The 24,588-nt window shown below is 39.2% G+C and overlaps 1 protein-coding gene and 1 long non-coding RNA gene across 14 annotated transcripts in view; one reads left to right on the forward strand and one right to left on the reverse strand.

The window, feature by feature from the left end:
• LOC121880560 overlaps positions 1-17,140 on the forward strand; it is a 38,671-nt gene extending 21,531 nt beyond the window's left edge. For 4 of the 7 annotated variants that reach the window (XR_006091594.1, XR_006091598.1, XR_006091597.1 and 1 more), the window contains one exon: positions 9,064-9,719. This is a non-coding gene — a long non-coding RNA (uncharacterized LOC121880560). Of the gene's footprint in view, positions 1-9,063; positions 9,720-10,552; positions 10,634-16,939 lie in introns of those variants that run through there. The other 3 variants (XR_006091595.1, XR_006091596.1, XR_006091600.1) reach the window with 3 other exon arrangements.
• On the reverse strand, positions 1,174-23,490 carry ppp2r5ca (protein phosphatase 2, regulatory subunit B', gamma a). 7 transcript variants are annotated; one of them, XM_042387833.1, is made up of 17 exons: positions 23,397-23,490; positions 22,974-23,304; positions 22,807-22,872; positions 21,439-21,589; positions 10,638-10,837; positions 8,151-8,261; positions 7,829-7,921; positions 7,581-7,711; positions 7,402-7,461; positions 7,072-7,180; positions 6,673-6,726; positions 6,320-6,490; positions 6,109-6,236; positions 5,431-5,532; positions 5,207-5,279; positions 4,278-4,394; positions 1,174-3,705 (listed from the first exon to the last, which is right to left on the reverse strand). In XM_042387833.1, the coding sequence occupies exons 2-17, from the start codon at positions 22,998-23,000 to the stop codon at positions 3,571-3,573; spliced, it is 1,728 nt and encodes a 575-aa protein (XP_042243767.1). In that variant the 5' UTR covers positions 23,001-23,304; positions 23,397-23,490; the 3' UTR covers positions 1,174-3,570. The 7 variants fall into 7 exon arrangements, with proteins under 7 accessions (XP_042243767.1, XP_042243768.1, XP_042243770.1 ...); XM_042387834.1 differs by having other exon boundaries at positions 22,974-23,114; positions 23,397-23,487; XM_042387838.1 differs by having other exon boundaries at positions 3,621-3,705; positions 4,278-4,359; positions 23,397-23,488.
• Between the last annotated feature and the right edge of the window lie 1,098 nt (positions 23,491-24,588).

Below are 24,588 nucleotides of genomic sequence, written 5' to 3' on the forward strand. Positions count from 1 at the left end.
TGGAGGTGATACCTGAGGCCCCTTCTAACAGATACTGTCACAATTATTACTTTGACCAAGAACACAGTGTTCTCTTTGTTAGCAGTGAATGTAATCCTCAGTGTTGTGTAGATATACCCAGCTGTCCTTTTGTCTTGAATATCTTGTTGTTATTGCTTATTTGATAAGAATAAAGGCAACAATAAAGAGAAGGAAAGGCTCATGAATAAAGAGAAAGCTGACGCGAGACATAAGTTACAAAAAAAAGAACAAAATGTCTCTGGGATGTAATACCTTTTTACATTTTTGGTACTATTGTACATCACAGGAGTCATCTGTTGAAATAGATGGAAAAAGTTGGTTTGAGTTACAGATGAATACATCATGTAGATATCAATTATGATGTGAACAGGTTATTTCTGATAGAAAATGTCCATTTAGCTATGAAATATCACTCTACCATTAGTTTCATTGTAGTTTCTGGAATTGCAAAATTTTCATTGCAGTATTCCACATTTGAGCTTAGTTTATTATCCTTTTGTATGTGTATGTGAGGGCAGATTATCATGTACAGTTTAGCTATAGGTTGAGATAAAGGTGATAATTTTGTTGTTGCTGTTTGTTGTTGCATTCATTAATCAGATAATTGAGATTATCTGCAGATCCAAATGGATTGTTACTTTACGTCCAGTCCCAGATATCTGGCTCCCCCTTGTGTTCAAAACAGCACACTGCCAAAGTGGCTACTTAATACTACCAAAAGTGCATTAGACATATTTAAAAGACAAATATGACCCAACTGTCACACCATTCTGACAGCTGCAACTTCTGTTTGTTATAAAATACCCTCATAGCTAATACGAGCCTCTTTTTATTCTTGTTTCAGAAAATGGACTGTAGTATTTATACTGTGGTACACATGTACTGAGTAACTTATGATGTGTGCCCTTTCAGTAAAGTAAAGCCAAGATGGATGCATAGTTGAAAATATACAAATAATCTCTTTATCCATTCTTTATAGTTGTACACCACTTAAGACAGTGATAGGAGCACACAACAGGCATGAACATGTGTCAGTTATTTAGAGGAGGGAGGAAACTTTGCAGATTTCAACATTAAAAATATTCATTTTCTAAATCCTTGTGTTGCTGAAAGAACAGCACAAAAAGGGAAAATAAGACGGTATGTGCCAGATCGACTTCTTTCACTTGCTATTGATGTTTTATTCTGTACAGGAGGGACAATTTGTACAAAATTAATCTAGATATATAACACTACATGAAACAAGGTAAATCATATATACAATATTAAATGAATCATATAGTACAGGTCACATACAAAAGGACACTTTAAGTTATCATGTTTTTGGAAATAATATGTTAAAATGAAAAGATCTGCAAAGATCCTGCAGAATGAGAACAAGCCACCAAATAATTTTTTAAATCATCTCTCGTTATCATGGATGACTTGTTTATCAGCACTAAAATAAACCTCAAACAGCTCTGACTCAAACTCAAAAAATCCATAAAACATCTTTCCAAACAAGCAGGACTGTTTTCTAAATGCAATGACCTCGACAACAGAAATAAATCAGTTTGGTGAATGGCATTCCTCCAGGGTAAAAGGTACATGTTTAACATGGTAGTTTTAATTTACATCTTTTTGCATTCAAGCAAATACAGTATTAATACAATTAACAAGCCAAGTCACAATGTCAGTTTATTTTCAGCATCTGGCATTTTTGTGGCCATTTGATACCAGTCTGTTTCAGCGTTGGGCATTCTGAATGGCCAGGGAAAAAACCCCTCCGAAACCTGACATCCACGCTACTAACCTCCAGGGACAAGACAAAGAAATACAGCACATCAAATATGAAGAACTCTAGCAGACCTCCTCAGTTTAAACAATGGTACTGACTGGAAGATATTTTTCCAACCTATCATGAACACACACAATCTGCAAACCACACAACTGAAATCAGGAATGGTAGCAACACCTTTAAAGTTTGAGGAAGTGATTTTTGTTTTTGGTAGTTCTCATCAAGTAATTTTGTGTATTAATCATTTGTCATTTGATGTCCATTCATTAATAGCTACTGAGGTTACTAGCTTATGTTTAATAATAAATTAATTCTATTTTTAATTACTTATGATTCAAGATCTTCATAGCATACAATACCACCTTCAAGCTCTTAAAAAAGCAACATAATGAGCAAGTCCTAACTTAGCAACGGCTTCTAAAACCAAACAGTAAGTGGAGCTGTGTGACAGTACAGATCTGTCTCTTCCATTGAACATAGTAAAAAAAAAAAGATCCTTTACAAAGACAACCATCCCTATTCATTATACAGTATATACTGTATATATACAGTATATATAAAACCCACCACTCACCTTGAACATCCCACAGCTGTGCTGACCTCTCTATTCAATATGCAGCTTTTATGTGCAACTGAGGACTCACAACTCTTTTATACATCTCAGGATATTGCTACTGCAACAACTTTCATTCAGGTTCTTCCATCATCTGCTAAACTCAAATACAGTAAGTACCATTGTTTGAACTTTCTAGGCATCACTATGGTCTGGTTTTCAAATATTGCCAGTGAACGTAAGGAAGCAAGCATATAAAAGAGCGGCATATGGCACAAAACAATAAAACGGAAAGTGACAGATGTCCACAGGACAACTTCCCCCTTCCTCGCTGTCTTCCTGGACATTGCAAGGCTAAGGACAGGCCTCAGTTTGGTCTTAAGTGTGCTAAACGAAAAAAAACAACAAATCTTTCAAACACCAGTCAGCAAAAACAAAAGGCAAGTGTCCCTGTTAAAGTCACAGATACATACCCATGAAACAAATAAACATAGAAGAACACAACAGTCTTGGCACTGACAAGATGTCCGTTAGATTGAGCAAAAAAAAAAAAAAAAAAAAAAAAGGGAAAAAAAAAGAAAATACATACAACAGATGACAGGAAAGTCTTGTCTTTCGTTTGACCAACAGGTTCTGTTTTTGTTCCCTTTGACAGAAAAGAAAACCAAGCAGAGACCAAAAGAGGATCCTTAGACAGTGAGTCAGTCAGTGCCTATGTTTCCATGTCCCAATCCTTTGTGAACATGTATGCAAGAAGGAATGAAGGAACCAGCGCTGTGGCGTCCTTAGTCCCGGGTTCCACATTTACAGTGAGCGCATGAGGGGATGGAAGGAAAAAGGAGGCTGAGAAGAACTGATGCAGAAAATAATGGGAGAACACACTGAATGTGGCAAAGGCTAAAAGACACACAAACACACTCCCGCCCCTCTCCAAAAAAAAAAAAAAAAAAAAAAAAAATAACCTGAGAAAGCAGAAATCTTAGGGAGGTGAATACAGGGCTTCTGCACTGGTCATAAGCCCAGTGTGCTGCACTGATGATAAGGTCAGGGCAGCAGGAATGGAGAAGAACTAAGGATTCTGGGTAAACGGATGGTGGGAAGAAGGATGGAGAGCCCAACATGGGTCACCAGTTTAATTCTGGCGCCCGGGCTAAAAGGATGTCCATGGCTGTTGAGGGTAGGAGGGGCAGTTGAACCAAGAGCCGGCAGGTCGTGGGACCTAGAGTCCATCGTGGGTGGTCAACATGTCTTCAGCTCTGCGGTGGGACTCCAAGGCTTTTGTGGTGTAGATATCCTGAGGCAACTCAGATTTGCGTCGCACCATAGGCCGCTCTTTCCGCTGGTCATGCTGCAACTGTCAGATGGCGAGGAGAGACAAAAGGAGAATGTAAGGCTTAATTATAACATTACATGCCATCATGTTTTGTCATCATGTCACATAGTCCCTGTTCTGATCATATCTTTGTGACAGAGGCACAACACAATTCAATTACATACATCAAATCCTATATCAATGTACAGAGGAAAACCAAGACTAACCGAGTTAAAGCATGGCGTACTGAGCCAGCCATACCTTGACAAATACATCAAAACTGGTGCAAAACAACAACCTTAAATTAAATACAGAACATCACATGTCCTGCACTACTTAGACAACATGCAAAAGAAGGCAAGCACAAAAAATAAGAAAGCTTTTGATTCCAGTGTTCAGTCCACAAACAGATTTGTTCCTGCATTGTTTTTTGGACTAGAAGGCTATAATCGTCAGAAAAAAATACACTAAAACAAAGACTTTAACAGAAATAATACAGTGATAATAATTACTGTTTCAATTAGCAGAAGTTGCAAGCTAACAGGCAAATATATGACTATATAGAATGATTATAAGAGGAAAGATGGATAGAGACAGAGAGAAGTCAGGTTTACCTGAGTCGCGCCCTCCTCAACTGTCTTTTTTAACCTCTGAACATCTTCTATCAAAGGAACATCCGTCTCCATTGCTACAGGACTATTGAGGTCAGAGGAATCAACATACATAGAGAACTATGTTGAAAAGAAAGGGAAACAAAAACAAAAAACAAAAAAAACACAAAAGGATGGAGAAAAGACTTTCAGTCGCATGCAAAGAAGAATGAATCAAGAGGCTCTGTGGGAATTACAACAAGCACTCTGATCTACTGCTGTTATCAGTTTAATATGCTTTAGTTGGGGTGATTTGGAAACATGTTCAACACCAATTGAAAATTTATTGGAAGTTGTGTGGATTATGAAATAGCCACTTTGATGCCAAATGATAAAGAGATCACCAGGTGTTGGAGACACTATATTATGAATTAAAGAGCAACTAAACTCTTTTATGACACATTAACATGATTGCACTGATCTTTTTGGGTTAAAAATTTAAGTTTGTTGGTTTTTTAAGTGTAGTCTTTTGCCGATTTGACCATACAAAACAATTATGTAATATTGTGATACAGTGCTATGCTAAAATCCCTTCTGGCGAGGGGACAGAGCATTAATTTCAGAAGCAGGATTTTTAACCTGGGTGTAGTTACTCTTTAAATGAATCAAAGACCTCTGGAGATCCCGTTCCTTTACAGACACCATTCACCACAAGTAAGCACATTTTTAGAGCACTCATCAAGATCTTTCCATCTTTACCAGCAGTGTCTAATTTTGAAAACACAACTTAGTTTGAGTATGAATGGGTAAGAGTATAAGCAAACCAGAACAGGATAAGATGGAAAGGGCATGACAAATACACATAAAGGCCTCCACACACACACATAAACACACGCACACTTTAGTAGTAAGGGGAAAACAGATGTGTTTAAACGACTGCACACACTACTCACCTGTGGATTTGATTTGGCGAGGTTCTCGATCTTAATCCAAGCCTCTTCGCGTTCTTTTGACTTTGCCTTCTCTCTGTTGAGCAAAGCACCAAACCTTGTGTCATTCATGTGTCCAACACTCATTCAGCTTCAATGTGAAGGCTGATGGAAATTGTGCATCACTCAGACTTTTTTTTTTTAAAAAAAGATTAATTGAGTGGGAGAAGAGTCTGTGTGGTGCCTACTTGTTTTTCTCGGCCCTGAACTGCTGTGTGCAATCATCAAAGAGCTTCTGATTCATCTCCATGAAAAGCTTCAGAGCGTTGTAAATGAGGCCGTGGATGGTCCTGTGAACACACACACACACACACACACACACAAACACACACAAAAGCAGAAGTCGGTCAAGAGTCAAATCTTTACAGACACAAGCAACATTAAAATAAAGGCCAGTTTTGCCCCCAGCAACAAACCTAAATTAATATCAGAGATGGATAATAAATTTAAAAAAAAAATGCTTGACACTTGGCAAATACTTTCAAGTTTCTAACTGACAAAATGATTATGAAAATATAAAGATATGAACTACTGGTTGTGACCTTTATTTTCTATCCAATCTTGCACTGTGCACTAAAAGCAGCATTTTTAAAAAAAAATCGTGTATAAAACATGAGCCGCATAACAAGTTATTGTACACAGACTTTTAATATTCTTTATAATAATTATGTCTACTGAAGGGCTTAAGTGACGTGCAGGAAGAGTACGTTCTGTGACTCAAACATCTACACGCACACTCCAGAGATCACTATGTGAGCTATTTTGTTAGGCATTTTGTCAGACTGGTGTTACATGCGGGGTGAAATACAGAACATTTAAGGATATTAGTACATCCTGTGTGGAGGTGTAACACTTTAGTATCTCACTTGTTCCAGTGGGTCTTTGAGTTGCGATACAGAGCGGGGAACATAATCGGCAGAATCTTTGCTGCGTTGTCGCTGATCAGACTCATGATGTACTCGTTGTTCCAGTAGTACAGAGCTCTCTCTGCCACCTACATAAAACATACACCTCAGTCAGCTCAGTCATAGCTTATTCCCTGAGTAATGAAGGTAACACTGATCACCCGTCAGTTACCTGGAAGTGCGGGCTGGACACACACTTGGCCAGCTGTCTGAAGAGAGGCTCCTGCACCTTAACGAACTCAGAGGGCTCGATAACATCCAGAATCTCCTCCAGCTCGTTGAGGAACATCACTTCCTTGGGACTGTGAGTCTTTGGCCAGTACTTTAGAAGAGCCATTACCACCTGTTGTGACGGTGAAGATAATGATAATGTAGAATAAGTTATCAATGAGGATACCAACTTATAACCTTGTAAAACGAAGCAAACTTCAAAATGTAAATTCATTCGAGCCTCATAAGGAGTTTAAACAAGTATTATTATGCAAAGAAATGGAAATTAGTCTCCCATGTTTTTATTTGACATACCGGCTCAGTTAGAGTGCTGTCCTTTTCCAAAAACTGCACCACGCAGTAGGCCAGCTGCAAAAAGCATAAACAAATACAATCATTAAACTGTCAAAAGGATTTGAATTTACACATGAACAAATTAAAGTTAACACAGCGGGGGATGTGGGATGCCTGAGGGGCAGACTAGCTGGAACATGTAACACCAGTTTTTGACAAAACCTGCAGATTGACCTGCTGCTCTCATGAAAAGAGGAGGGGTTGCACTTAAAGCAGGTTTGGACAAGAATATTTAAATACTTTTTTTAAAAAAAGTAACTATTTAATAATTTATGTGTTATATTTTGTGTTCCACACAGCTACTCAGTTCAAAATTATTTTAATTTAAGTATACAATAATATAATATACACACACTTTACCTGTGGATGGTAGACACTGAGTGATTTGACTTTGTGCAGAGGCAATAAAACCTTCAACAGGAAAATCTTGTGCTCTTCTTTTAGTGGTAAGGCAAATCCATTGATTATGCTGTGAAATAAAACAAACTATTAGAACATCTGAAAAATGTCTGGAATTCAATAGCTGGTAATGGATTTTTTACACATTTAGGACAAAAATGAAATGTTAAGTTTTGTGGTTTATACTTTTGTGAAATGATATGTCGATTAGTAGAAATTAAAGATTATAAAAGCTACAAGGACATTACAGCTGCATTCACTAAACCTTGTAACTTTAACTAAGCACCATACCTTCCAAGTATTTCCAGTAGTTCAGCTATACCATTATGGTGCTCTGTCTCGTAGATAAACCTGTAAGAACAAACAGAGACTTGTTTTAGTGGCAATACAATATGCTGACCATCTGTCTTAAGGAACTGGTTGAAAGTGAAACCAAAAGGTATTCAGAACAGTGGTAAAAGAGCACTGACCTATAGAAAATGTTATTGATCTGTTTTCTGATGTACGCTCTCAGCCCCAGAAACTTTCCATAGATCCTGTGGAGGGTAGTTTTAAGGAAGTCTCTCTCTCTGGGATCTTCACTGTCAAATAGTTCTAGGAGCTTCAATGCAAGAAATATGACATGTTACAATATTAATGCAAGTCACAACGCAGGTTGTGTCTTGTAATTTTGTCTTTTGACCTTTCAGAATGAAAAAAATAAATATTCTTTTCTTACCTGCATAACAAATTTCTGGTCAATGTATTTCTTCGCTATGTTAGGCTGAAAGTCGGGCGATTCTAAAAACCTAAGGAAAAATTCATAGACGAGCTGCAACAGAGGCAAACGAAAAAAAAAACAAAAGGGATAAATGCTGGTAAGGAATTCAAGGAAAATTAGGATAAAGTGATGTTTAGTGCTGCTCAATGTTCAGGTCATTCACAAACTCTCCAACACCAAATACAGAGTTTTCAAGCCGATACAGACATGCTGTTGTATGCACTTCTGTTGTTATTTTTTTTAGTGGTTTTGCAGATGATTAAAGATTAAAAATAGCAACCTGGAGGTGTGGCCATGCAGCTTCAAGTGTTGGCTCATCCTCTTCTGGATCAAACTCCGCTCCAGTGGGGTTGGACGATGGAGGCAATGTTCTGAACATATTCACTGCAAACTGCAAAAGAGAAGTGAAAATGATACTGTGAGTGTTTATTCCACTGGACGGCACGTTATTTAAACCAACTTCCTTTTGTTGCTTGGTTTGGCCTCAGCCTGAACTTTGACTTTAAGTTACTGAAACATCTAATATAGATTTGAAAAAAACTGCCAGAAGAGGCTACAACAGATTTGCAGCAAACATACAGCAAGACTTCTGACTTCCTGTCAAGGTGAAGTTTCCCCACTTGTGAATAAATGTTTACCATCATGACAAAAGGTTAAACCAACAGTGAAACCACATCAAGAGGTTACCCTTTAATTTTGTACGGGATAGCATTTTAAGTAAGACAGATGACAAAAGAAATCAATAACTGTTTCATTTCATTCCACTTTGCTCACATTATGCACACTGATTTAGAAAAACCCTTGTGATCCACAACAGCAACAGCCTCCTTGTGTGACATGTCTTTGCCAGCCAGATGCAGCTATACAGTAGATGGAAGTGCATGTGTAAAGTTTGCTTAAAGGCTAATTATAAATGCTGGTATTTTATGAGGAGTGCAGCTAATTTATTCAGTTCCTGGGCCTGCTGTTACATGAGGAGGAAGGATTAATGATTTCTTTTATTTAAATTATTTTATTTTCTTAGAGAAGCTTGGCATAACAGTCCAGAATAAATGTAACTTTTATAATGTCCTATCTTAGGTATTCTAAAATATGTTTCCTTTTTAGGTTAATGTTAACTTTGTCCTTGTAACTGGCCTCCAAGGGTTTGGCCCACAATAATCCAAGTGTGTTGTGTTTCTGGTCTCTCACAGTGTCAACTGACTCCCCTGTGGGTTGCTGTTCCCTGCCAGGCAGATCATGGGACAGTGCAGGTGGCCTACTAAAACACTGGGAGCCTTGTTTGTAAAAGACAGGCTACAAGGTAGATAGCCCGTACGGGCTGTGCTGCACTTCAACCCAGAACAGGCTGTGAAGATGACTGCGCATTAACTCAACAATGGAAACCGTAAATGGAAATGTCATAACCATGATTATAGCAATTCTGCTGTTGGCTTTGCTGATGAAAAAATAGCTCAGTATTAGTGGCGACTTGGGAAGGAAGAGTATCTTACTCAGACTATAGTGTTTTCATTATGTTCCACTTCTGTATCTCTGCACGTTTAAGATTGGGATGAGATGGTAAACAGGACATCTGTCATCGTGATAATCTCGTTTTGCTTGAATGCTCTGTTAGTGAAGTCTAGAGGCTGTAAATCAAAGTAATTTTTCTATTAATTCCAAACAACGCACTGTTGTTTCTGCTGAAAATGTAAAATGCAGTACATCCCTTGTGCAAGGGGAAAGCCCTTCCTTGGAAAGTCCAACTAAAAATATAAAAGCATTCATTAACAGTTTGTATGTTGAATCAATTGGCAATGCAGTGAAGAAATGAGACTATAGAGCCATGCTAGCAGCTCTGTAAGGCTGTACTGTGAGACACAGTGGTGTTTTGAGCTAAATGCTAAAGTCAGCAAGCTAACATGCTCACAATGTATTGCAAGTAAAATGTTTACCATGTTCTTAGTGTGCTAGCATGCTGACAACACATGCTAATTAACACAAAGTACAGTTGAGACTGGTGGAAATTTAGTTTTACAAGTATTTAGTCAAACCAAAATACTGGACACGATGAAAAGTTAAGTTTGTCATGAATGTCCATGTACAAAATTTCACAGCATCTGTTCAATAGTTGTCAAGACATTTCGGTGGTAGAGGAAAAGTCAGGGGATTGCCAAAGGGATAATTTGTCTGGGAACTGTGAATGTACTGGATGTACAAAATGTCATGGCAACCCAGTATTTTTTTAGTGCTGTTTTTGCTGCTATTTCTATTGTTATTTTATTGCCATTGTTGCTGCAATGTCAAGGAGCTGAAACCCAAGAATTTTACACTCTTATGCTTGTATAATGGGATGGTACAAAGGAATCTTGAATCAAATGGTTGCTGAGATACAGTAGTAGTTCACTTGAATGGGAGAGTGGTCTCACTAACTGAAGGAAAATCTCTCATATGTTTTTCCCCTCTATGCTCTTAATTCTTGACAAATAACTTGAATGACATCAGCAAAATTACTTATTGCCGAACAGCTTTTTTAAAAATGTCACGTTAACACTCAAGAATGGCCACTTCTTCTGCTGTGAGCAAATAAACCCATCAAAACCTGATCACAAACACTAGCTAGGACAGCAACTAACTGCTCAATCCCATAATACATGCTCAACTCTCTTTGTCTTTTCCCCTCCTACCACCTCTGTCTCGCAGCTACAGCCTGCCCCTATTCTCGGCCCAAGTTTCACCCTCATCTCCAGCTTTAACCGCAAACTTAACCCCTCCAGCTCCCACTGACCATGTGCACCACCTCCGGGTAGATGGGCTCTGTGATGACATTCCTGTTGTGGGTGATGTACTCCACCATTTCGCTCAGCGCCGCCCGCTTCACCTCCTTCCATTTCAGGTCACTCAGCGGGTCGGACAGGAAGTCGAAAAGAACGCAGCACTGCCGTAGCTTCTGGATGAAGAGCTTCTCCTGCTCTGCGGGGGCCACATCTGAGGAAGGAGAGAGAAAGAGAGGGACAAAGTGAGATGAGTTGGGTGAAGGGAAGAAAAGGAGATAAGAGAGTCCAGGGACAAAGGTGGTTGAGGGCGGAACAAGGCTACATAGTGGTGATCAAATAAAGAGCGAGGGGGTCACAAGAGAAAGGATGGGGGCGGTTTAACTGTCAAGGATGACAGTTAAAACAGCAATGCAATAGAAAAAGAGATACAAGGCATCAAGAGAGTGATGAAGACTGGCAAAATGAGTCACGACGACTAAAGTGCATTGAGAGAAAGGCTGAGATAGTTAGAGCCCAGGGGGAGGATAACAACAAAGCGGAGTGGAGGAGAAACGACAGCATGGAGAAGGAGAGGAGGATGAGGGATTTGGGAACTAGGTGAACGGTCACAGTCTAGCTATTTGACACACACACGCACCCTGAGAAAAAAAAAAAGTATATTTTTAAAGGAAGCCTAGCTATTTAAGTCTGTCATTATATTTGTCCATGGCGGTTTGAGGACTTCCTGTTTCGCCTCATTTCCACCCGAGCACTCACGAGCACAGGCTTGTAAACAAACAGCTTTTGCCAGAGTCAACACTTCACACATGACAACACAAAGAGGACACAACTGTTTCGGTTACTCTGAATTCCTACCTGCTCTTGTGTTGCAGTAATAACACATAGTGGCACCATAATTATGTAGTTATGTCACACAACTTTGATGTAGCTTGTTTCTCTTTCTCTTGTGATGTTGAGTGTTGTCTTTGCCACTCGTATTTGAGGGGAATTGTACATATGTCCCTTAGCTTCACTGGAAATGGCTGTTATGGCACACTTACATTTAATAGAAATTAAATCAGGACATAAACATCTGTGACATCTAAAAAACATGAGATAGCGCATTTCCAGGTCTATATTTTTATTCTGGGGCTCAACTGGTACATCTTTGCATGATTTACAGTTCAAAAAACTCCTTATTTATCTTATACTGGCCCTTTATGCAGCCCCTCAGTTCAGCCTGTCTGAAACAGGCTGTTTTAGGCCTGTTTAAGCCCCCCCCTTCCTGATGAGCCCACCCTGTTCTGATTGGCCAGCTTCTGCCGGCTCCTGACACTACGTAAACAAACAATAACAGGAGAATTTCACTTCTTTTCACATTCTTTACTCAAAATGTCAACTTCTCAAATATATCTGTTCGAGCCAAAACCTAGTCTGAAATATGCGAGTGGACAACGCGAACAGAATGTAGAACAACCTTAGCAACAAAGGCTATCAAAGGACGGTTTGTGGGGACGCACAAACAATCTGGTGTCAGTTCAAAAGGGAAGTAGAAGTAACTTTGTAAATGTTCAGAGCAGGACTGAGCTTGTGACTTGCAGTGAGCATTTTACATACATTCACCTCGAGTTTTGCAACTTTGGCTATTTTTAACATAGATGTGACATCTGACAACGGTATATACGTGACAGAAAATCACAGGAAGCATGCTTTAACATTCATTATTAAAAATGCATTTCACAGTAGCCTCTCCCTCCCTTTACACATATAATATTATAGATTAGGTAATCCTCGATAAAAGAACAGACATGTTTTTTAAAGATTATCTGAAAAGCTCTACACCTTTAGGAAACTTTTGATAACCTCCAGGTAGAATTGCTTCTACCATCACTGACTGACTGACCAGCATTTGATTCTCTGCTGGAGCTGTAATAAGTTAGGCAAATTCCTAATCAGTCAAAATATTCCTTCACTAAATTCACGTGTGGGTTAATTTAACTGACAAAAGCAGCTGCGTGCGTCATAGATAAGAGGTCTGTCAGATCAAGATGCTCTCGCTCGTGATTTACAATGCACCAATAAAACAGACTTAAATGTGGTTATTTAGATGTTCAGGCTTTCATTAGTGTCTCTCTTGGTGAGTCCTGTGTATGATGAGGGTCAGATTTTCTAGCAATCACTGCCTACACACACGCATATAGATGACGCCAACAGCAGTCTTTTATTTAGATTTTGCTGTATTTATGTAACCAGAACCGCCTCCTGAACAGGTAACGTTTGAAATGTAATTCTCTTCTATATAAAGAATAGGATGGATATTCATAGTTACAATAGAAGGACGTGAGGTCATGCAGTAAGCAAATTCACATCCTTACATGAAAAACATGTACAGCAGCATATCCACCATCTACGGTGTTAAACCTCAACAAATCATACCAGTGCAGCAAAAGCTGTGTTTCCTATACCCTGTAATTACTAATCTCAGTATAGGGTGTGGCATTAACAATGTGCTGGCACTGAGGCCCGGAGCCTGTCTACACATGATGAGGACGTTGACGCCATGGGTGAACCGAATTAGATCAGATATTTATGTGACATATACGTCAAAGGGGAAAAAAAATTAAAGGAATCCCATTCCACTTCCATGACTGCTGTAACCTTTGGGCAGTACGATTCTGATTAGTGAGATAACCAAATCAGGCTGTAAGACAAAGTGTTTTATGAATGTGGCATAATTCAAATGTGGAAAAAGCAAAAATAATAGACAATTTATTAAGGAAAAACAAAGCATCACTAACATGCTGTATGAATTTAAAAAAAAAGTATATAAAGCCGTATAAAGTCATTGCGTTATGTTGCTGCCTTCTGCCTTGTGTTATCAGAATGAAAATAATGAACAAATAAAAAACTGGACGCAAATACATCAACCAATTCAGTCGTGCAGGTGTGCAGTAAGGAAAAAACAGACAATGTTAGGGAAATAATAGGCGGCTGGTCCTATTCGCTCATGCCCTAATTTCTGTGAATGTCCACAAAGTGTGACAAAGGCCATGGGATAGACTAGAGGAGAGCGCGCACACACACACACACACACACACACACACACACACACACACACACACATACATACACACGACATTCTTGCAAAATAGGCAGATTCTAGGTAAGAAGAGAGATATCCTATTCAGACATAATGGAGGCTTGGCTGGGACACGCACACACTCACACACTTCTGCAGTGTCAGTTTCAAGTCGGCCAATTTATCTTGATGACAGTGAGAGGTTGGGAATTCCAAGGGAGAGAGGGTAAGTGTGAGCCGCCATTATTGGCCATTTCCATAAAGATTTGGCGGCCAACAGCGCTGTCACAACATAAAAACACTACAAGTGCCAGCGCTCCTGATTAAAAACACATAAGAGAGAGATTGTCATCCAAGACATTTATCATTATATTATGTAGTCTAAAAACTCAAAACAGCTGAGAATTGTTTTCCGAAGCCGACAGAGCACGCAGAGAAACACCCCGGGTCAACTGAGGTGCACCAGTGTAAACCCAGAAGACTGGAAGAGACAGAAACAGTCAGAAGAAAGATTAGATTGATTGATTAGATGTTCATTTAAATCATCTTTCAACACCAAACTCTTTCAGTGAACTATCGCTCTCCTTGGCGTAAGGTTTAACACATTTTCTAATTTGTGCTGGTTGCAGTGGGACGTGAAGCTGCACTGGAATGTGTTGCCATGCCTTGCACCCCTGACCGTGTCAGACTTGCGTTGCTCCTATTACATAAGTCTGTCTGCCTGTGTTATAAAGTTTCTGTACAGTCCTAAAATACCCAGCGGGTTGTTGTGTAACAGATAAAGGCCCAGTGTTGTGATCCCAAAATTGATGTTAACCACAATGTGACTTCTATTAATGTAACTCATCGACGCCTTAGGAAATGAACAAGCATGCGCGCGCACACACACACAAGTATCGTCTCTTCTGGAGAACAGAGAAAGATTTATCTTAATGCCCAATGTTAAAAACGAAAATAATAAATAACTGGAGTCACATTGGAACCACAGTATCTACTTTTTCCTCTGTAAATGGGTCAGATGAGCAGCTGCTAGTCTGGAGTTAGGACTGGTTTGGCAATCTGCTGTATTGACAGAATGTTATGATCAATGTAAACATCGACTGATACTATTTATAGTTATGTGGAGGGACAGTGTGTTTCAGTTTTAATGGCATATGAGAAACTGTAACTAGTTTGGCCACATTCTGTAAAGAAAAAAAAAACAAAAAACAGTGTTGGACTGTAAGCAACACCTGTGAATGCATCCAGGATATACACAGTACTGTAGAGTACAGTTCCTGAATCATAATCTGTGTTGTTTTCAAATTGTATGCATCATTACCACACTTGAGAAACATTCATAGCTGGAGGCTCCCGTGTGAGTAATAATGGCGAGAAATGCTTTGCGGTGCTTGTTATTAAGCTCATGTCTTGCATCTAAAGGACACAGACAGAATCAGAGGCCCGTGCTCACACTTAAAATGCATCTTTGGTGACACATTTTGTCTCCCAAAGACTTCTGGTTACATGTAAGCAGCTCTAAACACAGGCAAGAATGCACCTAAAACATACTGAGGACACAGTGGGATCTGAAGCTTCATTATATAATTATATATATAAATATATATTTTTTTTATTATGAACTGGGTCGTAATGATAGAGACACACAAAGAGAGGAAAGAGAAAGAGGCAGAGAGAGTCTGATTGTTCCCCAACACTGAGTTGTCATTCAAGGCAGTCGCTTGTGTGGCTCAATAGAGTGTAATCAATAATTGCCCGAGGCTTCATCTAACGCTGGGCTGCAACGGAGTACAGTGGTAACAGGCTGGGCCTTTCAAACATGACCGAGTACATTGTACACACATTAAGAGGCAGAGCCCGATGTTGTAATCCGAAAACATTGCTGCTCTGCTCTGACAAAGATGGCTCTGGTCATATTGACTGCTTTGTTGAGAAAGATATGCCCTTGTGAACGGTGTATATATTTATATCTAAGGTTTTGAGAAACGTCTTGTTAGTCGTCTCCTGAAGGTGCCTTAGCATGTCGCTCACATGTGGGCAACAGGGTGGGGAGGTGGAAGAAGGGGTCTGCTGCCTGCTGCAGAGCAGTGGCTGTCTACAGCTTACACACCACTTTGTGCCCAGATGAACTAGACTGTGACAAAAATGCTGTGCCGGGTAGAACAGTTGAGCACAGCAAGGAGGAGGTTAAAAAAAAGACAATATTTGATGTCTCTTAAGCTTTTCCTCAAGGATTACAATGAATAACAGTATGCACAAATAAATATACACTAAATTACAGTCAAACACATGAAAAACTGAGGAGAAGACCCTTCCCTAGGCTATGACCTCACTTCCTTTGACATCACTAGGTTGGCGGGGGGATGGGCAGAGAGAGCAGCTAGCTAGTAAAACCAGATTTTTATGTAGCTCCCGTGTCTCACAGCAATGCACACAAGCCTTATAAATAACCATTGCTCAGTTCCCTTTCAAATACAATAGAGCTGCTTCCCAATCTGCAGAAACAATGATCTTCCTCTCAAACGTATGAATGCTGACTAACCAAGCAGTAACCAGTGGAGGGGAACAGGAGCACAGCAACATACAGCTCTCTCTCTCTCTCTCTCTCCCTCTCTCTCTCCCTTAATTCCCTAGGACAATACAGGAAGAATAATTTGTCCTTACGTACCTCTGAAGTGCATAAGAGCCACCGGCTGAAAAGGCCCATTGGAATTAGGTGCATCCACAACCATCCTGTCTCCAGCTTTATTGCATGTCAACATCTAAACCTCAACCAGGAAGGCGATCCACTCAGGGCGAGAGGCCAGCCTCCATTTTAGCACAAAAGCAGATCAGAAAATGAAGCTCTCTGCTGCTGGAGGGAACTGGCTAGTTAGTGATGTAAGCAGTGAAGGAGCCAGTTGATTGGCTGAGCTCAGACCACTCTGGCGCAATAGGGGCAAAGGCTGCTGAGAGAGGGGGAAGCCAATTGGCTGAGATGATGCACGGGGGCGGGACATCCATTGGAATTTTGGTCCGGCTCCTCCTCCCCACTCACTAGTCTCTGGTGACGCTCTGCGAGGCTACAGATCTTAGATCAGATTGACTTAAGTCTATTCCACAGTTTAACCATTAGCAGGGTTTTCAGCATAATCTGATTTAGAATAAGCAGCTGGAAATAACTTACTCTGAGTGTGCCTAGAGAGATGCCCTGGCTGAATCTTCAAAGTCTTTCATTGTTTCCTCCTGTCATCTCTGCTTGGTTCTTTATCAAAGGGATGTGGAGCAGAGGGTCAGAGGGGGCCTCAAATCTTTGGATTCAATGACGAACAGAAGGAGACAAGAAGAAACCACACGAGGGTCTGAGGACAGGACTCAAACTCCAATGCTCTCTCCGGCAAGAGAAGTCAAAGAAATTCAGTGGAAGCTGTGTTGAGATTGTTCACAACACAAGATGAAAGAAACATGTCAATCTAACATGTCATGTCATACTTAATATTAAAAAAAAAACAAATGTGAAATCAAATGCACTGCCAGAATTTCCTTTTCAGTTGTTTACTCACACTAATACTATGCAGAAAATGAAATGAAAAACACATACAATAGATGGTTGCACACTTTGTATTTTTCAATGAAAAACAAAATCCACCACCTTCAGTGACTTCACATGTATCCTGTAAGCGGGTTTAATGACTCACATACTATTCGGAGCAATGGCAGATTTTTCTGCATTATGTTCTTCTGAGTAATGTATGTGTGCTTAGCAAAATTAGCTGTAAACAGGAAATGAAAGCGAGAGGGCAGAAAATCAAATGCATGGGCACACAACGCAGGAAGCTGCTGCAGCTCCAAGCAGCATTCATTGCCTCTCAAAGTGTTAATCTACTGACTCCAACATCTGTTTAAAAAATATTTAAGAATTTAGGTATCATACAAGAGGAATATCATACTTCATCACATTTTAAATCCTAAAAGTTAGTGATTGTCAACTAAATTGTGACTAACTCTGCGCTGAATAATTATTTTGCGACTTTGTACACCAGCATATCTAATACTCCATGCTGAAAAATGAATAATCTGCATTTCATCTTTACATAATGAAGTAGCTTTCTCCCATTTCATGTGATTTAGACACAAAGTGAAACCACATTTACACCGCGAGGCTGACCAGATTTTTCATAACAGTGGGGTTTATAGCTCCATTTTCACAGTAATTTCACAGTTATTTTGTAACAAAGGGACTGTGCAGTTTACCAATTCTGTTTTCTGATTAATTAATTAAGAGTCCACCAAAAAGGATCTAAAGTATGTTATGTTACTGTTGTCCTGCACATGAAATTACTTCTAAATAAGCACCACATCCTGGTCTGACTGCCTCAGAGGTGCATCAAGGAGAGAGGAAAGGAAAGGAGAGGAGAGGAGAGGAGAGGAAGGCCAAGTGTACCACTAAGCAGTTCTCACTCTTTGCATTATCTCACTGAGGGGCCAAAGCTTCTCCAAGAGGTGCCATTACATTCCACAGCCATGACAACGGGCGGCGGTATTTTCTGAAAGCTGCCACTTACTGCTTACTGGTTGAACAGACTAAGTAGGAGTGTGTACAGCTTCAAAAATGCCCCTGGACTCCCTCTAGATGTTCATTATTATATGCTAACAAATACCAAAAGAAGAATCCCTGGTTAAGGATAAGGCTGGCAATATTCTGTATTTTCCTTAATGTAAACAAATCCCATGAAAAAACCAAAAGCAACAATTAAATGATCCTACTAAGTATTGCTTGCATAGTAGCCGATGGCAATTTTTTCCTCTGTGCTGTAGAGCTTCACTGTCCTAAAACTATTACATTGCACTAGGAGACATGCGCCTTTATTTCCATGAACACAGGCTTTGTAGTTAATTTGAGTCTGTTCCACATACAACAACCTGCTCCTGCAAGTACTTATTAGCGTACCTATTAATGAGCAGCTGAAAATAGTCCTCAACAAAATGCACTACATCCTTCTGTTTGAATAAAACTTTGGTAAAAGTGCCAACCTGTTTTAGGAAATTACCAGCTTTAAAAAAAATCAAAAAACATGTCTACAATAGAAATCAATGGGCTGAGTGCCACAGACAGGGTAGGGGAGACAGAAGAGACAGATCAATAGTCTACATTGCTGGTTTTGGTCATTTCATGGGGTTTGTTCACAACAAGACAAAATATAAAATAACACCAGCCTTATGCTTTACATAATGTCTGTCTTATGCAACACTGTTAATCACATAAAAAAGCTAGACATCATATTAAAAAAAAAAGTTTAAAGATGACTGCAAAAGCAAAGGAAACAACAGCACTTCCCATTTTCAACCAGAAGATGGCAGCACAGGCAGTGACATCTGTGACAGATAGCTGTAACATAAGACCATCACTAAATGTTTTACTAACACTTGGAATAAAATACTGTTTACTTCTTCTTCCACCAGACATACAGAGTTGACCTACTGACAAAATTTTGTCCTCACCGACAGGTTACAAATAAGCTTTGATCACTTGTTATTAAAGACAAAAAAGAGAACTAAAATGTCCTACATGTGCTCCCTAATCAAGACATTAGTAACATTTCTTTATACTGTTAAACCAACATTTATAGACGTATGATTCCTCCTCTCCCTTGTACACACACATACCCACAGTGATACAGAGAGAAAGATACTTTAAAGCCTGTGTAAAAATGGACGGCTCTTGTAACTACACATAAAATCCAGTCATAAATATTGTTGTGTTTCCCTTTTTTCTGTCTACACCCTGATTTGAGATTCCAGTGGTATTAAGTGAGATGTTGTTTATATATTTTGATGAACTAGCGTAGTTGCAATTGCTTAATTGTGTCGTACACACACACGTTTCAAGCCCACATGGACTCCATATATACTGTGGTTAAAGGGTGAAACGATATTTGTCATTTATAACATTACATTGCAGACATTTCTCTCCTCTCCCAAGCTCTTCAAATAAATTGTGCCACAAAACAGGTTCCCTAAAACACAAATCAAGTCTTTTATAATCACCCAGCCAGAAGAAATCAGCAGAGATAGTAATTGGATTACAACATATAGCCATTAAATTATCATTTAATGTGCGATAAAAGATAAAATGATCTTGCCTAAACTACATAACAAACACATCATTTCTTCTGCAGGGAGAACATTAAATCTACCTGTTTCTAAAGCTAAGGGTACTGTAACTGAATATAACTGTGACTCTTACACTTGGCCCTAAACTATAGTTGTTTTTTTTATGAGATAATATGTTTTTAATTGAGGTTTTTATCATATATCAACAGACCATCTTTCCACAAACATAACAAGTGTCATGGATATTACACTGTAACCTGTTTTGAAAATTTAAAAATGATTAAATTATATAAAATAAAGATTTAATGTCACTAGTCCCAGGATGCACATGCAAAATGTCCCGATTAAAGATCTTTCTGATGAGCTGCTGTTCACATATGTTACAAAAAAAGATTAGAAAGATATTAACTGAAACATACTACGTCCGTCATTAACCTGTAATGAGTATGTGGCTGTCTGAGCAAGCTGTTAGACCTAAAATCACAGAGCAGTTCTTGAACTGTCAAGAGTGTAATGTGTGATTATATTTAAGTCTCTGCCTGCTCATGCATGTTTCCTCAGGTCACTACTGTCAACTGAAGGGTCAAGGAGATTATTATCTTATCCCTCCGAGCTTTGTCCTAACACTCACATAAATAGAACATTTTTTTAACATACAAGAAGAAAAAATAAACAGACAATCAAAAACTTTTCATTATTAATTGTCACACATTGCCAATTATAGCCATGTCTCCCTCAAACATGCAAATTCTTGGGGCTGTACGCCTCTATTGTTTCTCCATAGTGTCATCCAGGTATGAGAACAAAGCATAGCTGGGTATAGTTTACAGGAAACCACTTAGGCCAGATCCTGCCTGTAATGCTGTGTGTAAACAAAGAAGCCATGAAAGATTGATGTAAATGTTCAAACCTCAACCTTGCTGTCTTGTCTCAGAATCAGCATCAGTGTGTTATGTACTAATAGAGTGAATCAATACAGTAAATTAAAACACTGACAGTGGGACCAGCTTGCTAACTATAATTATAGTTTGCTGATTGGTGATTACTAAAATAACTCGGAAACAAGTCAGACTCTCCCATCATAGTCATTCATATCATTAAGTCAGACTGTTATGTTCTGCTAAGTGCAGTAGTAGGTTGAAGTGTTGCTCATGAATGCTCAAAAATATGTCAGACGTTAAAGTTTATATTCGATTTGGCCTTATGTTTCAAGGTATTATTGGATGGCCCAGATTCCCTGGCCGTTCCTGTCCATTCAGTCTGAGTCAGAGTTATCTTACATGAGCGAGCCCTCCAGGGGAAATATCTGTTTCTTCCAGGTAAGGCTGGAGATGCAGCTGATTGCACATCATTTGCATTACAGATAAAGCTGATGGGCAGTCTGCTTAGCTATAAATTATGTAGTGTGCAAAGACCTCAAGGTTAAAAAGGTGGGTATGAGGATCCACCAAGGCTATGAATTGTTAATATGATTCCCTTCATCCATATAGGCCAAACATGCAATCTTAGATAAAGGTCATCTAGCATTTTCCAGGAGAAGAGCAAAAGCCTATCTATGTATATGAGGTATTACAGAAGAGGAAAGTGAAGCGGAGTAAGAAAGCTGAGAAGAAAAGAGAGAAAGCTCCAAATAGAGACACTGTACACTGAGGGAGGCATACCTGCTAGTGCAGGTAGTTTCTGTAGCTCTCTGTTAGCATTGAGGGGGAAAGAGGAAGTGCTGAACCTCTTCTCCCTCTTCACAGCCGAGTGTGACCCCGGCTGCTTTACCCTCATCAGCTGAGTTGCGGGAGGCACTTTCTTATTGGAGCCCTGCAGAAACAAGAATTGCAGAGGAAGGGCTCCCGTTACTGGAGCAGGGTAGGACAAGGTAGTTCCTGCCTCAAAGGAAATGGTATAGGAATCATTCTACTCAAGTGTCAGTATGGAGTCTAGAGGAGAGGAGAGGAGACGAGAGGAGAGGAGACGAGTTGAGAGGAGACGAGACATGACGAGAGGAGAGGAGACGAGAGGTGAGGAGAGGGGGTGAGGGTGTTGTGGTTAAGGGTTAAGTTCCTTTCCGAATCAGATCAGGTGATTCTCAGTGCGGGAACCTGATCACAGACAATGGTGTACTGTTATTACATCTGTTGACAGAGTTTGTGATGGACCTCAGTGGACAGAATAATTGAGCTTAGATGGAGCTGATAAAGCTGTCAATAGGGACAAACAGCAGGTCCAGCAGTCAATCAATCAGACCTCTTCCAACCTCAGTGCACTGCCATACTCAACATCACTGATGTACGTCAGAAATAATGAGGACAAAAATAGCAGCTACAATGTCTAGTATTATACTCAGAAGTGGGAAAACTAGGGGTTGAATGCAAGTATTTTCAGAGAGAATAAAGTCATAAGATCATGCTGTAATGTCACATGAGAAACTTTGCCTGCATTTCATGAAGACAAAAGGTTATTAAATTTAAAAACAAATGGATAAATAGTATGTTTCTACTGAATTTGTCAATAACTGCTCATAGAAAGCATGAGCAAAAGCAATTGTTAAAGTTAAGGTAGCGCAACAAATTTAAGGATTAATGCAAATTTGTGGAATATCCTTGCATGTGCATGTGATGTGTTTAATGTGTGTTGGAGCTGTAGAGGACAGGAGAAGCATTTGTACTTAGCATCACAGTTTCTGAAAAGAAGTTTCCAGTGAACTTCAATCCCCAGGCTAATAAGCTTGTCACTGACTAACACTAAAAACAACAACATCAATAAATCCAAAATAAACTCACTCTCTAAAATGCATAACAGTGAAGATAGCTCCAATAAAAATATATATAATAACTTAATAATGTAGTTTACACTGACCTTACTTTATGGTATTTTTATTGTGGTATCCTAACAATAATCATAGTAGTCACATTCAGTGCATCTTTGTTTATGTTTTTATGTACTTGTGTATAATGTCTCTCTTATATGTATTATGATTTTTTATAGAGCCAATGGTGAAGTCCTCTCTGGACAGTGAAAAGTTCAAAAATACTTACATCTTGGTCATCTGCAGGCCCATTTTTACTTCCAGATTTTTTAGATCTTCCAGTTTTGGAGGATTCCTACAGAGGGATGAATTAGTAAAACAAAAGTTAAATGCAACATAAATTATATGATCTGTCTGTTATGAAATAAATACTTCCACTAAAATAAGCTACTTTACCTTTTCTTTTTTGCCCTTATGAGGCATAGTGAGACTGGGATCTCCAATGTTGGCAGGTCTCGTTGAAACTGTGGCCACACACTGTAGATGTCTGGTTAACACGCCTGTAGCGGTCTGTACACACTGATGTGGCTTTCACGACTGACCATCCACACGCCACACACACATACACGCACGCACGCACGCACGCACACACACACACACACACACACACACACACACACACACACACACACACACACACACACACACACACCATGTGACTGAGTCCGAGCCACAACAAGCTGTCATAATATGTCCGCAGCGGCTGCATACCACAACTCATGCTTTGCTAAAAAAAAGAAAAAAGAAAAAAAAGAAAAAAAAAGAAAGATGAAGTTCATATTTGAAAACGATTATTTTCGATGTAAACGTCCAACTTACTGCTGCCGTGGATGCACTTTCTGCTGCCTGCGATAGCCTCTAGCCTGGCAGCGACAGACGTGTGTCCTTTCCCGGCTGTAGTATGTCCTAATTACCGCAGGAGGGCAGTGTTGTACCTGGAAAAAAGAGGAGGCAGCGTTATTGTGAGGGTGTTAGACAGACTTACAACCAATATTGATGTTAGTGAAAAGTATTTACTCAAAGTACAATTTTGTACTTTACTTGAGTATTTCCATTTGATGCTACTTTGTACTTCCACTCTACTACATTTCAGAGGGAAATATTGTACTCTCTACTCCACTACATTTATTTGACAGCTTTATTTACTTTTCAGGTGCAGATTTTATATAATGGATAATATAACAAGCTTTTTAAAATGTAACGCAAAGATTAACCTGGTGGTTTCCAACCTGTTAGGCTTGTGACGTCATTTCAGATGTCTATGAGTTGTTAACAGCTCCACCAAATAGTGATTTTTCCCTCTAAACTTCTCACATGGTTTCAGTTCAATAAATGTTCAAATGATCCAATATTTCACCAAAAATGAGAAAGACAAGAGAATGACAAAGATTAGAGAAAAATTCCAAAAACTGAAAATAGATTTGTGTATCAGAACTTTGTTTTTCCTTCTTTCCTCTCCCATTAATCATCACGACCCCTCAGATTTATCTGGTGACCCTTTGGAGGGGCCCACCCCCTAGGTTGGGAACCACTGGACTTAAGTACTAACTGTATATAAAGTAGTTGAAACTAGCTCCACCTCCAGCAGCTGCAACAGTAACAGGCTGCTTACTCACTGACACTTCAGTATTAATAATCTAATGATGTCATATATAATAATATATCAGTCAGAGACACCAAACCACTACTTTTACTGCAACACTTTAACTACATTTTGTTATGTACTTTTACTTAAGTAGGATTTTTTATGCAGGACTTTAAAAGATCTGAATACTTCTTCCATCACTGGTAAAGTATACAGTCTATGGTGACTCTCATTAAAGATACAAAGCTGCTACCTAAAAATCCAAGATGGCACATTCTTCCTCACTCCTTTTGTGAGAAAAAAAATGATGTGTCAAAAAAACTTATTTAACTGCTACATGGGTTGTGTTAACTTGCCCTTGCTCCACTAGTGTACTTTTTTACTTAACATTTATTTTTTCATACAATTCCGCCTCCCTGAAGATAT

This window comes from Thunnus maccoyii, chromosome 16 (genome assembly GCF_910596095.1).
Source record: "Thunnus maccoyii chromosome 16, fThuMac1.1, whole genome shotgun sequence".
In the NCBI taxonomy this organism is placed as follows: Eukaryota; Metazoa; Chordata; class Actinopteri; order Scombriformes; family Scombridae; genus Thunnus; species Thunnus maccoyii.

What these genes read in the sequence shown, in the direction of transcription:
- ppp2r5ca (XM_042387833.1), bottom strand. Translation starts at nt 23,000, where the DNA reads ATGCCTCATAAGGGCAAAAAAGAAAAG. An exon ending in CTACTGGAAATACTTGGAAG is followed by an intron (nt 7,181 to 7,401) that starts GTATGGTGCTTA and finishes TTTATTTCACAG; the next exon opens with CATAATCAATGGATTTGCCT. An exon ending in TCAAAGACCCACTGGAACAA is followed by an intron (nt 5,533 to 6,108) that starts GTGAGATACTAA and finishes GTGTGTTCACAG; the next exon opens with GACCATCCACGGCCTCATTT.